The 15,998-nt window shown below is 51.7% G+C and overlaps 1 protein-coding gene across 1 annotated transcript in view; it reads right to left on the bottom strand.

The window, feature by feature from the left end:
• The window catches only part of LOC139384794 (rhophilin-2-like), a 71,731-nt gene that overhangs the window by 25,979 nt on the left and 29,754 nt on the right, over positions 1 to 15,998 (bottom strand). Inside the window, exons 3-4 of the mRNA XM_071129674.1 lie at positions 8,872 to 9,000; positions 3,117 to 3,192 (exon numbers count right to left, since the gene is read on the bottom strand). Of these exons, the coding sequence (XP_070985775.1) occupies positions 3,117 to 3,192; positions 8,872 to 9,000 (205 nt within the window). The remainder of the gene's footprint in view (positions 1 to 3,116; positions 3,193 to 8,871; positions 9,001 to 15,998) is intronic.

Genomic DNA, 15,998 nt, shown 5'->3' with positions numbered 1-15,998 from the left:
CCATCAAAACACCATCCACTGTCCTATAGAGCCACCGACCCATCAAAACACCATCCACTGTCCTATAGAGCCACCGACCCATCAAAACACCATCCACTGTCCTATAGAGTCACCGACCCATCAAAACACCATCCACTGTCCTATAGAGTCACCGACCCATCAAAACACCATCCACTGTGTTATAGAGCCACCGACCCATCAAAACACCACCCACTGTCCTATAGAGCCACCGACCCATCAAAACACCATCCACTGTGTTATAGAGCCACCGACCCATCAAAACACCACCCACTGTGTTATAGAGCCAACAGCCCATCAAAACACCAGTCCAGGGTGCTTTAACATGTGTGTACCTGACCTCTCCCAAGACCCAACCTGACCCCTCCCCAGACCCAACCAAACCTGACCCCTCCCCAGACCCAACCAAACCTGTCCCCTCCCTAGACCCAACCAAACCTGTCCCCTCCCCTCCCCAGACCCAACCAAACCTGTCCCCTCCCCTCCCCAGAACCAACCAAACCTGACCTCTCCCCAGAACCAACCAAACCTGACCCCTCCCCAGAACCAACCAACCTGTCCCCTCCCCAGACTCAACCAAACCTGACCTCTCCCCAGAACCAACCAACCTGTTCCCTCCCCAGACTCAACCAAACCTGACCTCTCCCCAGACCCAACCAAACCTGTCCCCTCCCCTCCCCAGACCCAACCAAACATGTCCCCTCCCCTCCCCAGACCCAACCAAACCTGCCCCCTCCCCTCCCCAGACCCAACCAAACCTGTCCCCTCCCCTCCCCAGACCCAACCAAACCTGTCCCCTCCCTAGACCCAACCAAACCTGACCTCTCCCCAGAACCAACCAACCTGTCCCCTCCCCAGACTCAACCAAACCTGACCCCTCCCCAGACCCAACCACACCTGAGCCCTCCCCAGACCCAACCACACCTGAGCCCTCCCCAGACCCAACCAAACCTGTCCCCTCCCCTCCCCAGACCCAACCAAACCTGTCCCCTCCCCTCCCCAGACCCAACCAAACCTGTCCCCTCCCCTCCCCAGACCCAACCAAACCTGTCCTGTCCCCTCCCCTCCCCAGACCCAACCAAACCTGTCCCCTCCCCTTCCCAGACCCAACCAAACCTGTCCCCTCCCCTCCCCAGACCCAACCAAACCTGTCCCCTCCCCTCCCCAGACCCAACCAAACCTGTCCCCTCCCCAGACCCAAACAAACCTGTCCCCTCCCCAGACCCAAACAAACCTGTCCCCTCCCCAGACCCAAACAAACCTGTCCCCTCCCCCTCCCCAGACCCAACCAAACCTGTCCCCTCCCCAGACCCAACCAAACCTGAGCCGAGCCCAGCGTCAGTGTCTCTCTAGATCAGCGTTGTGTCTCCTGACTAGCAACCAGACAGTATGTCACTGACACCTGGTCATTAAAGCTAGTTGATTACAGGCTAGAAGTAGGACCCACTTAACAGACAGATACAGGAAGGTCACGTCTCAAATGGCACCCTATTCCCTAGTGCACTACGTTTGACCAAGGCCCACAAGGGAGGCCCCACAAGGGAGGCCCCACAAGGGAGGCCCCACAAGGGAGGACCCACAAGGGAGGACCACAAGGGAGGCCCCACAAGGGAAGCCCACAAGGGAGGCCCCACAAGGGAGGACCCACAAGGGAGGACCCACAAGGGCTCTGGTCAATCTGGGGAATAGGGTCCCATTTGGGATGTAGCCTAAGTCAATCGTCTAGATACTGTCAAGTCCTTATCTGCACCTCACAGGACGCAGCCTAAGTCAATCGTCTAGATACTGTCAAGTCCTTATCTGCACCTCACAGGACGTAGCCTAAGTCAATCGTCTAGATACTGTCAAGTCCTTATCTGCACCTCACAGGACGTAGCCTAAGTCAATCGTCTAGATACTGTCAAGTCCTTATCTGCACCTCACAGGACGAAGCCTAAGTCAATCGTCTAGATACTGTCAAGTCCTTATCTGCACCTCACAGGACGTAGCCTAAGTCAATCGTCTAGATACTGCCAAGTCCTTATCTGCACCTCACAGCGGTATAAAGGTGACATCATGGTATTCCCCACCACCGGTAGGCTAAGTGTGCGGTTGTCATTTCCTGGTTGACAGAGATGTGACCTAGTTGACAATAATAAAGCTGTTTGCCGAGGGTCAAAACATCACGGAGTTAAACTTGAATCTACTGAACCTGATGAAATGCTGAACAAGTGGTTTAGATCCCGATGGCACTGTATTCCCCCCGTAGTGCACTACTTTTGACCAGGGGCCAACAGTAGTGCATAAAATAGGGAGTAGGTTGCAATTTGGGACACAACCTATAGCTTATATATCCACTACATACTACTGAACAAATGGAGAATAGAGATCGCGGTCAAAGGAATTGATATCAATGAATTGTGAAACAGCTGCTGTACCTTAGCTGAATGCCCTGCCCGTACGTCGGTCTGGAAAAGAGAACCAACAGTCAGGTTCTCTTATCCAGACCGACCTACAGTCAGGTTCTCTTATCCATTCCGACCTACAGTCAGGTTCTCTTTTCCAGGCCGACGTACGGAATGCATGTCGGTCTGGATAAGAGAACCTGACTGAATGCAGGTCGGTCTGGATAAGAGAACCTGACTGAATGCATGTCGGTCTGGATAAGATAACCTGACTGTAGGTCGGCCTGGATAAGAGAACCTGACTGTACGTCGGTCTGGATAAGAGAACCTGAATGCATGTAGGTCTGGATAAGATGATCTGAATGCATGTAGGTCTGGATAAGAGAACCTGACTGTGTCGGTCTGGATAAGAGGACCTGACTGTGTCGGTCTGGATAAGAGGACCTGACTGTGTCGGTCTGGATAAGAGGACCTGACTGTGTCGGTCTGGATAAGAGGACCTGACTGTGTCGGTCTGGATAAGAGGACCTGACTGTGTCGGTCTGGATAAGAGGACCTGACTGTGTCGGTCTGGATAAGAGGACCTGACTGTGTCGGTCTGGATAAGAGGACCTGACTGTGTCGGTCTGGATAAGAGGACCTGAATGCATGTAGGTCTGGATAAGATGATCTGAAATGTACAGGTAGTGAAGAAGTAGTGAAACGGAGGTCTACCTTGAATGACACAGAGAAGTCCATCTCTTTAGTCTCCTTCAGACCCAGCGGGATGAGAGGGATGCTGGAGGTCTCTCTGGAAACAGGAAAGGAGATATCGTTGACATGTGATATTTACCTGTTATACAGGGATGTTAGCGGTGAGGCTCAGAGTTTTACACACATTAACAGACATATTGTTGAGGTGATGTAACAGACAGGTTTGGCTGTGTGATGTTAGCGGTGAGGCTCAGAGTTTTACACACATAAACAGACATATTGTTGAGGTGATGTAACAGACAGGTTGACTGTGTGATGTTAGCGGTGAGGCTCAGAGTTTTACACACATTAACAGACATATTGTTGAGGTGATGTAACAGACAGGTTGACTGTGTGATGTTAGTGGTGAACAGTGAGGCTCAGAGTTTTACACACATTAACAGACATATTGTTGAGGTGATGTAACAGACAGGTTTGGCTGTGTGATGTTAGCGGTGAGGCTCAGAGTTGATATCACAAATTAAGTTGAATCCAAACTTCCATTGAAGTCACATTTTCACTTAGTCTGCCACTGACATCAATACATAACTAAATTAACATTTTAAAGTGGGAGAAAGTTTACATTTGCTCTTCAGATTGCAGGCCAGAGGGAACACCCTTTGACAACAGTCTCTCTTTGCCTACAGACACACCAACACTGCCCCACAATACACTACAACCCAGAGTAAACACCCAGAGGTACCTGGGTCCACCTTACTCACGCCAACACTGACCCACAATACACTACAACCCAGAGTAAAACACCCAGAGGTACCTGGGTCCACCTTACTCACTGGTAATTAACCAGGGATATGTCTGGCACCCTATTCCCTCTGGGTCTGGCACCCTATTCCCTCTGGGTCTGGCACCCTATTCCCTCTGGGTCTGGCACCCTATTCCCTCTGGGTCTGGCACCCTATTCCCTCTGGGTCTGGCACCCTATTCCCTCTGGGTCTGGCACCCTATTCCCTCTGGGTCTGGCACCCTATTCCCTCTGGGTCTAATCAAAAGTAGTGCACATTAGAGGAATAGGGTGCCATTTGGCCGTCAGACCTTCTTACCAGAATTGAAAAAAAGAGAACGTGCTTGGGCCGGTCTCCAGGGGCTCTGATTGGGCCTCAGAGAGGGCACTCTGACCAAATCAGGATGTTCTGTTTGTTTCTGGTTGTCATGGAGAACATGGTGTCTTAATGAGGAGTGATGTTCTGTTTGTTTCTGGTTGTCATGGAGAACATGGTGTCTTAATGAGGAGTGATGTTCTGTTTGTTTCTGGTTGTCATGGAGAACATGGTGTCTTAATGAGGAGTGATGTTCTGTTTGTTTCTGGTTGTCATGGAGAACATGGTGTCTTAATGAGGAGTGTGTGTCTGCATACAGATGGAGGTGTAGGGTGTTTTCCAGCGGTGGAATAAAGGACCCAACTGTCATACTTGAGTAAAAGTGAAAGTCACCCAGTAAAATACTACTTGAGTAAAAAAAGTCTAAAAAAGGTATTTTGGTTTTAAAAGTATCAAAAGTGAAAAGGATTTCAACATTCCTTATATTAAGCAAACCAGGGGGCAGCATTTTTACTTTTTATATGCGTGGGTCATCTGCCTCTACCATCGGTCCTATTAGGCAACGTACAATCATTGGATGACAAATTTAGATACGATCACGAATATCCTACCAACGGGACATTAAAAACTGTAATATTTTATGTTTCACCGAGTGGTGCCTGAACGACAGCAGGGATAACATCAAGCTGAGGGGGTTTTCGTCGCATCGGCTAAGACAAGGGGTGGCGATCTGTGTCTATTTGTAAAGAACAGCTGGTGCACGAAATCTAATATTAAAGGAAGTCTCGAGGTTTTGCTCACCTGAGGTAGAGTATCTCATGATAAGCTGTAGACTACACTATTTACTTAGAGGTATTTATACAGTATATATATATATATTTTTTTCATAGCTGTCCATTTACTACCACAAACCGCACTCAATGAGCTGAATAAGGCAATAAGCAAGCAGGAAAACGCTCATCCAGAGGCTGCGCCCCTAGTGGCCGGGGACTTCAATGCAGGGAAACTGAAATCCATTTGACCCAATTTCTACCAGCATGTTAAATGTGCAACCAGAGGGGAAAAACCCCCAACTCTAGACCACCTTTCATCCACACAGAGAGAGACAAGTACAAAGCTCACCCTCACCCTCCATTTGGCAAATCTGACCACAATTCTGTCCTCCTGATTCCTGCTTACAAGCAAAAACTAAAGCAGGAAGCACCAACTAAGTTGGTACCAACTAAGCACCCATCTAGACGGTGTAGGCCAGCTGTACCCATCTATATGGTGTAGACCAGCTGTACCCATCCTAGACGGTGTAGACCAGCTGTACCCATCCTAGACGGTGTAGGCCAGCTGTACCCATCTAGATGGTGTAGGCCAGCTGTACCCATCTAGACGGTGTAGGCCAGCTGTAGCCATCTAGACGGTGTAGGCCAGCTGTAGCCATCTAGACGGTGTAGGCCAGCTGTACCCATCTAGACGGTGTAGGCCAGCTGTAGCCATCTAGACGGTGTAGACCAGCTGTACCCATCTAGACGGTGTAGGCCAGCTGTACCCATCTAGACGGTGTAGGCCAGCTGTAGCCATCTAGACGGTGTAGGCCAGCTGTAGCCATCTAGACGATGTAGGCCAGCTGTACCCATCTAGATGGTGTAGACCAGCTGTACCCATCTAGACGGTGTAGGCCAGCTGTACCCATCTATATGGTGTAGGCCAGCTGTACCCATCTAGATGGTGTAGGCCAGCTGTACCCATCTAGATGGTGTAGGCCAGCTGTACCCATCTAGATGGTGTAGGCCAGCTGTAGCCATCTAGACGGTGTAGGCCAGCTGTACCCATCTAGATGGTGTAGGCCAGCTGTAGCCATCTAGACGGTGTAGGCCAGCTGTACCAACCCTAGACGGTGTAGGCCAGCTGTAGCCATCTAGACGGTGTAGGCCAGCTGTACCCATCCTAGACGGTGTAGGCCAGCTGTAGCCATCTAGACGGTGTAGGCCAGCTGTACCCATCTAGACGGTGTAGGCCAGCTGTACCCATCCTAGACGGTGTAGGCCAGCTGTACCCATCCTAGACGGTGTAGGCCAGCTGTACCCATCCTAGACGGTGTAGGCCAGCTGTACCCATCTAGACGGTGTAGGCCAGCTGTAGCCATCTAGACGGTGTAGGCCAGCTGTAGCCATCTAGACAGTGTAGGCCAGCTGTACCCATCTAGATGGTGTAGGCCAGCTGTAGCCATCTAGACGGTGTAGGCCAGCTGTAGCCATCTAGATGGTGTAGGCCAGCTGTAGCCATCTAGATGGTGTAGGCCAGCTGTACCCATCTAGATGGTGTAGGCCAGCTGTAGCCATCTAGACGGTGTAGGCCAGCTGTACCCATCTAGACGGTGTAGGCCAGCTGTACCCATCTAGACGGTGAGACACAAGAAAACGTCTCACAACTGTGAGCTGCTGACCGAAGACGCTAACTTCCTCATCAGACATATGAGTGGGTGTAAATCTTGGGAGCTCACTGGTTCCTCATCCATAATCTTTGGTTTTCTGTTCTCAACCAGACAGGCCGGTTTCTTTTCCTCGCTCTGTTGCTCTCTCTCTCTCACCAGCTCTTTGTTTTGATGTGAAGCCTCGGAGCGGCTGTGGTGCCCGTCAGACTAATCAAAGCCCTCCGCATTCCACAGCAATGTGCGCATTTTGTGTTTATTTAGGTTCACAGTGTTTTATTTAAAGGCCCAGTTGACTGTAGTGTGTTTAGGTTGCTGGTGTTTTATTTAAAGGCCCAGTTGACTGTAGTGTGTTTAGGTTCAGTGTTTTATTTAAAGGCCCAGTTGACTGTAGTGTGTTTAGGTTGCTGGTGTTTTATTTAAGGCCCAGTTGACTGTAGTGTGTTTAGGTTCACAGTGTTGTATTTAAAGGCCCAGTTGACTGTAGTGTGTTTAGGTTCACAGTGTTTTATTTAAAGGCCCAGTTGACTGTAGTGTGTTTAGGTTGCTGGTGTTTTATTTAAGGCCCAGTTGACTGTAGTGTGTTTAGGTTCACAGTGTTTTATTTAAAGGCCCAGTTGACTGTAGTGTGTTTAGGTTGCTGGTGTTTTATTTAAAGGCCCAGTTGACTGTAGTGTGTTTAGGTTGCTGGTGTTTTATTTAAAGGCCCAGTTGACTGTAGTGTGTTTAGGTTCACAGTGTTTTATTTAAAGGCCCAGTTGACTGTAGTGTGTTTAGGTTCAGTGTTTTATTTAAAGGCCCAGTTGACTGTAGTGTGTTTAGGTTCACAGTGTTTTATTTAAAGGCCCAGTTGACTGTAGTGTGTTTAGGTTGCTGGTGTTTTATTTAAAGGCCCAGTTGACTGTAGTGTGTTTAGGTTCACAGTGTTTTATTTATGTGCCATCAAACCCCTGCAACTAATCCAGAACCCTGCAGCCCGCCTTGTGCTCAACCCTCTCAAGTTCTCCCATGTCTCCCCGCTCCTCCACACACAAAGGGGCGCCGTTTAAAGGGGATCTGTTTAAAGGGGATCTGTTTAAAGGGGATCTGTTTAAAGGGGCGTCGTTATAAAGGGGATCTGTTTAAAGGGGATCTGTTTAAAGGGGATCTGTTTAAAGGGGATCTGTTTAAAGGGGATCTGTTTAAAGGGGATCTGTTTAAAGGGGCGTCGTTATAAAGGGGATCTGTTTAAAGGGGATCTGTTTAAAGGGGATCTGTTTAAAGGGGCGTCGTTATAAAGGGGATCTGTTTAAAGGGGATCTGTTTAAAGGGGATCTGTTTAAAGGGGATCTGTTTAAAGGGGTGTTGTTTAAAGGGGATCTGTTTAAAGGGGATCTGTTTAAAGGGGATCTGTTTAAAGGGGATCTGTTTAAAGGGGTGTTGTTTAAAGGGGATCTGTTTAAAGGGGATCTGTTTAAAGGGGATCTGTTTAAAGGGGATCTGTTTAAAGGGGATCTGTTTAAAGGGGATCTGTTTAAAGGGGATCTGTTTAAAGGGGTGTTGTTTAAAGGGGTGTTGTTTAAAGGGGCGCTGTTTAAAGGGGATCTGTTTAAAGGGGATCTGTTTAAAGGGGTGTTGTTTAAAGGGGATCTGTTTAAAGGGGATCTGTTTAAAGGGGTGTTGTTTAAAGGGGATCTGTTTAAAGGGGATCTGTTTAAAGGGGCGTTGTTTAAAGGGGATCTGTTTAAAGGGGATCTGTTTAAAGGGGCGCTGTTTAAAGGGGATCTGTTTAAAGGGGTGTTGTTTAAAGGGGTGTTGTTTAAAGGGGTGTTGTTTAAAGGGGTGTTGTTTAAAGGGGTGTTGTTTAAAGGGGATCTGTTTAAAGGGGTGTTGTTTAAAGGGGTGTTGTTTAAAGGGGTGTTGTTTAAAGGGGTGTTGTTTAAAGGGGTGTTGTTTAAAGGGGTGTTGTTTAAAGGGGTGTTGTTTAAAGAGGATCTGTTTAAAGGGGTGTTGTTTAAAGGGGTGTTGTTTAAAGGGGTGTTGTTTAAAGGGGTGTTGTTTAAAGGGGTGTTGTTTAAAGGGGATCTGTTTAAAGGGGTGTTGTTTAAAGGGGTGTTGTTTAAAGGGGTGTTGTTTAAAGGGGTGTTGTTTAAAGGGGTGTTGTTTAAAGGGGTGTTGTTTAAAGGGGTGTTGTTTAAAGGGGTGTTGTTTAAAGGGGTGTTGTTTAAAGGGGTGTTGTTTAAAGGGGCGCCGTTTTAAAGAGACGCCGTTTACTCACTGGATGTTCTGGTAGACCTCCACGGAGCTGTTGAGCCCCTCCAGTTGTTCCATGAGCAGCTGCAGGTTAGAGTTGATATAGCTCAGCTCCAGAACGACCATATCACACACTTTGTTGTTGGAGGTCGCCCTGGAGACGGGAAGAGAAAAGGAAAGGCATGTTAGCGTTCACAATACAGAACTGAAGAAAAGGGTTGTGGGAGAATACGAGAATTTATTTTTCAAGCATTTGAGATACAAACTTTGACAGACAAGACTGAGCTGTCAGACTGAGGTAAATTATTATAGGTTGTTTACACCCCTGCCACTATCTCCCGGGGGGGGGGGGGGGGGGGGGGGGGGGGCGCTGTACCACCCCTGCCACTATCTCCCGGGGGGACTGTACCACCCCTGCCACTATCTCCCAGGGGGGGGGGGGGAGCTGTACCACCCCAGCCACTATCTCCCGGGGGGGGGGGGGGGCTGTACCACCCCTGCCACTATCTCCCGGGGGGGGGGGCTTTACCACCCCCGCCACTATTTCCCGGGGGGGGGGGGGGGGGGGGGGCTGTACCACCCCTGCCACTATTTCCCGGGGGGGGGGGGGGGGGGGGGGGCTGTACCACCCCTGCCACTATTTCCCGGGGGGGGCTGTACCACCCCTGCCACTATTTCCCGGGGGGGGCTGTACCACCCCTGCCACTATCTCCCGGGGGGGGGGGGGGGGGGGGGGGCTGTACCACCCCTGCCACTATTTCCCGGGGGGGGGCTGTACCACCCCTGCCACTATTTCCCGGGGGGGGCTGTACCACCCCTGCCACTATCTCCCGGGGGGGGGGGCTTTACCACCCCCGCCACTATTTCCCGGGGGGGGGGGGGGGGGGGGGCTGTACCACCCCTGCCACTATTTCCCGGGGGGGGCTGTACCACCCCTGCCACTATCTCCCGGGGGGGGGGGCTTTACCACCCCCGCCACTATTTCCCGGGGGGGGGGGGGGGGGGGGCTGTACCACCCCTGCCACTATTTCCCGGGGGGGGCTGTACCACCCCTGCCACTATTTCCCGGGGGGGGCTGTACCACCCCTGCCACTTATCTCCCGGGAGGGGGGGGGGGGGGGGGCTGTACCACCCCTGCCACTTATCTCCCGGGGGGGGGGGGGGGGGGGGGGGGGCTGTACCACCCCTGCCACTTATCTCCCGGGGGACTCTTACAAGAAGCTGTTAAGACTGCCCCCACCTTGACTTTTTACATATATCTTGGTTTACGTACGGAAGGAGGGAAGGACAGACCTACAATTATGGCTGTCAGATCTTTAGGTCACAGAACACACGTGGGCCCTCGTGGGTCACAGAGCACACGGGGCCCCGTGGGTCACAGAGCACAAGGGGGCCTCCGTGGGTCACAGAGCACACGGGGGCCCCCGTGGGTCACAGAGCACACGGGGGCCTCGTGGGTCACAGAGCACACGGGGGCCCCCGTGGGTCACAGAGCACACGGGGGCCCCCGTGGGTCACAGAGCACACGGGGGCCTCGTGGGTCACAGAGCACACGGGGCCCTCGTGGGTCACAGAGCACACGGGGCCCTCGTGGGTCACAGAGCACACGGGGCCCTCGTGGGTCACAGAGCACACGGGGCCCTCGTGGGTCACAGAGCACACGGGGCCCCGTGGGTCACAGAGCACAAGGGGGCCTCCGTGGGTCACAGAGCACACGGGGGCCCCCGTGGGTCACAGAGCACACGGGGGCCCCCGTGGGTCACAGAGCACACGGGGGCCCCCGTGGGTCACAGAGCACACGGGGGCCTCGTGGGTCACAGAGCACACGGGGGCCTCGTGGGTCACAGAGCACACGGGGGCCTCGTGGGTCACAGAGCACACGGGGGCCTCGTGGTCTCTCTGAAGCTCTGTGTTGTGGGCCAACAATACAGATGAGGCCCAGACTTGATGGATCCCTACCCAGGCAGTGGGGCACTAAGATACACCCAGAATGGGTGGGAAAGGAAGACTGATGCCCTCTGGGACCAGAGAGTAATGGGCTAGTGGGGCCTGACCCAGGAAGGAGACAGAGGACTGACTGACTGACTGGAGACAGAGGACTGACTGACTGACTGGAGACAGAGGACTGACTGGAGACAGAGGACTGACTGACTGACTGGAGACAGAGGACTGACTGACTGACTGGAGACAGAGGACTGACTGGAGACAGAGGACTGACTGACTGGAGACAGAGGACTGACTGACTGGAGACAGAGGACTGACTGGAGACAGAGGACTGACTGGAGACAGAGGACTGACTGGAGACAGAGGACTGACTGGAGACAGAGGACTGACTGACTGACTGGAGACAGAGGACTGACTGGAGACAGAGGACTGACTGACGACAGAGGACTGACTGGAGACAGAGGACTGACTGGAGACAGAGGACTGACTGGAGACAGAGGACTGACTGGAGACAGAGGACTGACTGACTGGAGACAGAGGACTGACTGACTGACTGGAGACAGAGGACTGACTGACTGACTGGAGACAGAGGACTGACTGGAGACAGAGGACTGACTGACTGGAGACAGAGGACTGACTGACTGGAGACAGAGGACTGACTGACTGGAGACAGAGGACTGACTGACTGACTGGAGACAGAGGACTGACTGGAGACAGAGGACTGACTGACGACAGAGGACTGACTGGAGACAGAGGACTGACTGACTGGAGACAGAGGACTGACTGACTGACTGGAGACAGAGGACTGACTGACTGACTGGAGACAGAGGACTGACTGGAGACAGAGGACTGACTGACTGGAGACAGAGGACTGACTGACTGGAGACAGAGGACTGACTGACTGGAGACAGAGGACTGACTGACTGACTGGAGACAGAGGACTGACTGGAGACAGAGGACTGACTGACGACAGAGGACTGACTGACTGGAGACAGAGGACTGACTGGAGACAGAGGACTGACTGGAGACAGAGGACTGACTGGAGACAGAGGACTGACTGACTGACTGGAGACAGAGGACTGACTGGAGACAGAGGACTGACTGACGACAGAGGACTGACTGGAGACAGAGGACTGACTGGAGACAGAGGACTGACTGGAGACAGAGGACTGACTGGAGACAGAGGACTGACTGGAGACAGAGGACTGACTGACTGACTGGAGACAGAGGACTGACTGACTGACTGGAGACAGAGGACTGACTGACTGACTGGAGACAGAGGACTGACTGACTGACTGGAGACAGAGGACTGACTGACTGACTGGAGACAGAGGACTGACTGACTGACTGGAGACAGAGGACTGACTGGAGACAGAGGACTGACTGGAGACAGAGGACTGACTGACTGGAGACAGAGGACTGACTGACTGACTGGAGACAGAGGACTGACTGGAGACAGAGGACTGACTGACGACAGAGGACTGACTGACTGGAGACAGAGGACTGACTGGAGACAGAGGACTGACTGGAGACAGAGGACTGACTGGAGACAGAGGACTGACTGGAGACAGAGGACTGACTGGAGACAGAGGACTGACTGACTGACTGGAGACAGAGGACTGACTGACTGACTGGAGACAGAGGACTGACTGACTGGAGACAGAGGACTGACTGGAGACAGAGGACTGACTGACTGGAGACAGAGGACTGACTGACTGGAGACAGAGGACTGACTGACTGACTGGAGACAGAGGACTGACTGGAGACAGAGGACTGACTGACGACAGAGGACTGACTGACTGGAGACAGAGGACTGACTGGAGACAGAGGACTGACTGGAGACAGAGGACTGACTGGAGACAGAGGACTGACTGGAGACAGAGGACTGACTGACTGACTGGAGACAGAGGACTGACTGACTGACTGGAGACAGAGGACTGACTGGAGACAGAGGACTGACTGGAGACAGAGGACTGACTGGAGACAGAGGACTGACTGGAGACAGAGGACTGACTGACTGACTGGAGACAGAGGACTGACTGGAGACAGAGGACTGACTGACTGACTGGAGACAGAGGACTGACTGTAGACAGAGGACTGACTGGAGACAGAGGACTGACTGACTGGAGACAGAGGACTGACTGACTGGAGACAGAGGACTGACTGACTGGAGACAGAGGACTGACTGACTGGAGACAGAGGACTGACTGACTGGAGACAGAGGACTGACTGACTGGAGACAGAGGACGGACTGACTGGAGACAGAGGACTGACTGGAGACAGAGGACTGACTGGAGACAGAGGACTGACTGGAGACAGAGGACTGACTGGAGACAAGGCGAGGTCCATGGGAACTGCTCAGTTGAGACATAGTCCCAAATGTCAGATGGCACTCTATTCTCTCTATAGTGCACTACTTTTGACCAGGGCCAGTGTTCCATTTGGGACACGGCTAGATGAGGTTTCCTGACCTGGCTCTGATATTGGCCTAGATGGCTCAGGGGACAGGATTCATCTCATCACCACAGTTCATATACAGTCACACACCAATACATGGAAACACTTAGACCCTAATGAGTGGTGTGGTGGAGCTACAGCCATTCTCCTGAATCTGCACCTTTTATATTTTGGCATAAATTCCATGTATTTCCAGGACCTCTTCCAGAGAGGAAGTGAAGGACCCCTGAGGTCAGACTAGATACAGTGGGGTTCAAATGGTACCCTATTCACTATATAGTGCACTACTTTACACCAGGGCCCATAGGGCTCAGGCCAATAGTAGTGCACTATATATGGAATAGGGAGCCATTGAGGACGCATCCATAATGACAGACCCTGACTCCGGAAACTCAGTTCGCACAGTAGGGAAACAGTAGAGACAGGAGAGACAGTAAGAACAGTAGAGAGACAGTAGAGAGAGACAGTAAGAACAGTAGAGAGACAGTAAGAGCAGTAGAGAGACAGTAGAGAGACAGTAAGAACAGTATAGAGACAGTAAGAACAGTAGAGAGACAGTAAGAACAGTAGAGACAGTAGAGAGACAGTAAGAACAGTAGAGAGACAGTAAGAACAGAAAGACAGTAAGAACAGTAGAGAGACAGTAAGAACAGTAGAGAGACAGTAAGAACAGTAGAGACAGTAGAGATACAGTAAGAACAGTAGAGAGACAGTAAGAACAGAAAGACAGTAAGAACAGTAGACAGACAGTAAGAACAGTAGAGAGACAGTAAGAACAGAAAGACAGACAGTAGAGAGACAGTAAGAGCAGTAGAGAGACAGTAGAGAGACAGTAAGAGCAGTAGAGACAGTAGAGATACAGTAAGAACAGTAGAGAGACAGTAAGAACAGTAGAGAGACAGTAAGAACAGTAGAGACAGTAAGAACAGTAGAGACAGTAAGAACAGTAGAGAGACAGTAAGAACAGTAGAGACAGTAAGAGCAGTAGAGAAACAGTAGAGAGACGGTAAGAGCAGTAGAGAGACAGTAAGAACAGTAGAGAGACAGTAAGAACAGAAAGACAGACAGTAGAGAGACGGTAAGAGCAGTAGAGAGACGGTAAGAGCAGTAGAGAGACGGTAAGAGCAGTAGAGAGACGGTAAGAGCAGTAGAGAGACGGTAAGAGCAGTAGAGAAACAGTAGAGAGGACAGTAAGAGCAGTAGAGAGACGGTACGAGCAGTAGAGAGACGGTAAGAGCAGTAGAGAGACGGTAAGAGCAGTAGAGAGACGGTAAGAGCAGTAGAGAGACGGTAAGAGCAGTAGAGAGACGGTAAGAGCAGTAGAGAGACGGTAAGAGCAGTAGAGAGACGGTAAGAGCAGTAGAGAAACAGTAGAGAGACAGTAAGAGCAGTAGAGACAGTAAGAACAGTAGAGACACAGTGGAGACGGTAAACACGGTAGAGAGACAGTAAGAGCAGTAGAGAGACGGTAAGAGCAGTAGAGAGACGGTAAGAGCAGTAGAGAGACGGTAAGAGCAGTAGAGAAACGGTAAGAGCAGTAGAGAAACGGTAAGAGCAGTAGAGAAACGGTAAGAGCAGTAGAGAGACGGTAAGAGCAGTAGAGAGACGGTAAGAGCAGTAGAGAGACGGTAAGAGCAGTAGAGAAACGGTAAGAGCAGTAGAGAGACGGTAAGAGCAGTAGAGAGACGGTAAGAGCAGTAGACAGACAGTGGAGACGGTAAACACGGTAGAGAGAAAGTAGAGAGACAGTAGAGACCAGTGGATTATTATCAGGGAGTGACTCCACATAAATAAACCTGGACAAACCAGTCGGTCTGGTCGGTACACTTCTTTACCTGCTGCTAGGAGAGAGGAGGAACGTAGAACTACTGAAACCTGACAACAGACGGGGGAAGAAAGAAAGAGAGAGAGACAGAGAGAGGCCAGGTGAGGGTATAGGGGAGGACAGAGAGAGAGGCCAGGTGAGGGTATAGGGGAGGACAGAGAGAGAGGCCAGGTGAGGGTATAGCGGAGGACAGAGAGAGAGGCCAGGTGAGGGTACAGGGGAGGACAGAGAGAGAGGCCAGGTGAGGGTATAGGGGAGGACAGAGAGAGAGGCCATGTGAGGGTATAGGGGAGGACAGAGAGAGAGGCCATGTGAGGGTATAGGGGAGGACAGAGAGACAGAGACAGAGACAGAGAGAGAGAGAGAGACCAGGTGAGGGTATAGGGGAGGACAGAGAGAGGCCATGTGAGGGTATAGGGGAGGACAGAGAGAGGCCAGGTGAGGGTTTAGGGGAGGACAGAAAGAGGCCAGGTGAGGGTATAGGGGAGGACAGAGAGAGAGGGAGAGGCCAGGTGAGGGTATAGGGGAGGACAGGGAGAGAGAGTGAGGGTGTAGGGGAGGACAGAGAGAGGCCAGGTAAGGGTATAGGGGAGGACAGAGAGAGGCCAGGTGAGGGTATAGGGGAGGACAGAGAGAGAGAGGGAGAGGCCAGGTGAGGGTATAGGGGAGGACAGAGAGACAGAGAGAGGCCAGGTGAGGGTTTAGGGGAGGACAGAGTGAGAGGGAGAGGCCAGGTGAGGGTATAGGGGAGGACAGAGAGAGAGGGAGAGGCCAGGTGAGGGTATAGGGGAGGACAGAGAGAGAGGGAGAGGCCAGGTGAGGGTATAGGGGAGGACAGAGAGAGATAGTGAGCAGGCAGGTGAGGGTATAGGGGAGGACAGAGCGAGGGTATAGGGGAGGACAGAGAGAGGCCAGGTGAGGGTATT

The sequence above is a fragment of the Oncorhynchus clarkii genome, chromosome 26 (assembly GCF_045791955.1).
Source record: "Oncorhynchus clarkii lewisi isolate Uvic-CL-2024 chromosome 26, UVic_Ocla_1.0, whole genome shotgun sequence".
Taxonomy (NCBI): domain Eukaryota; kingdom Metazoa; phylum Chordata; class Actinopteri; order Salmoniformes; family Salmonidae; genus Oncorhynchus; species Oncorhynchus clarkii.
The sequence above is the reverse complement of the archived record's forward strand: the minus strand, read 5'-3'. Positions and strand labels throughout refer to the sequence as shown.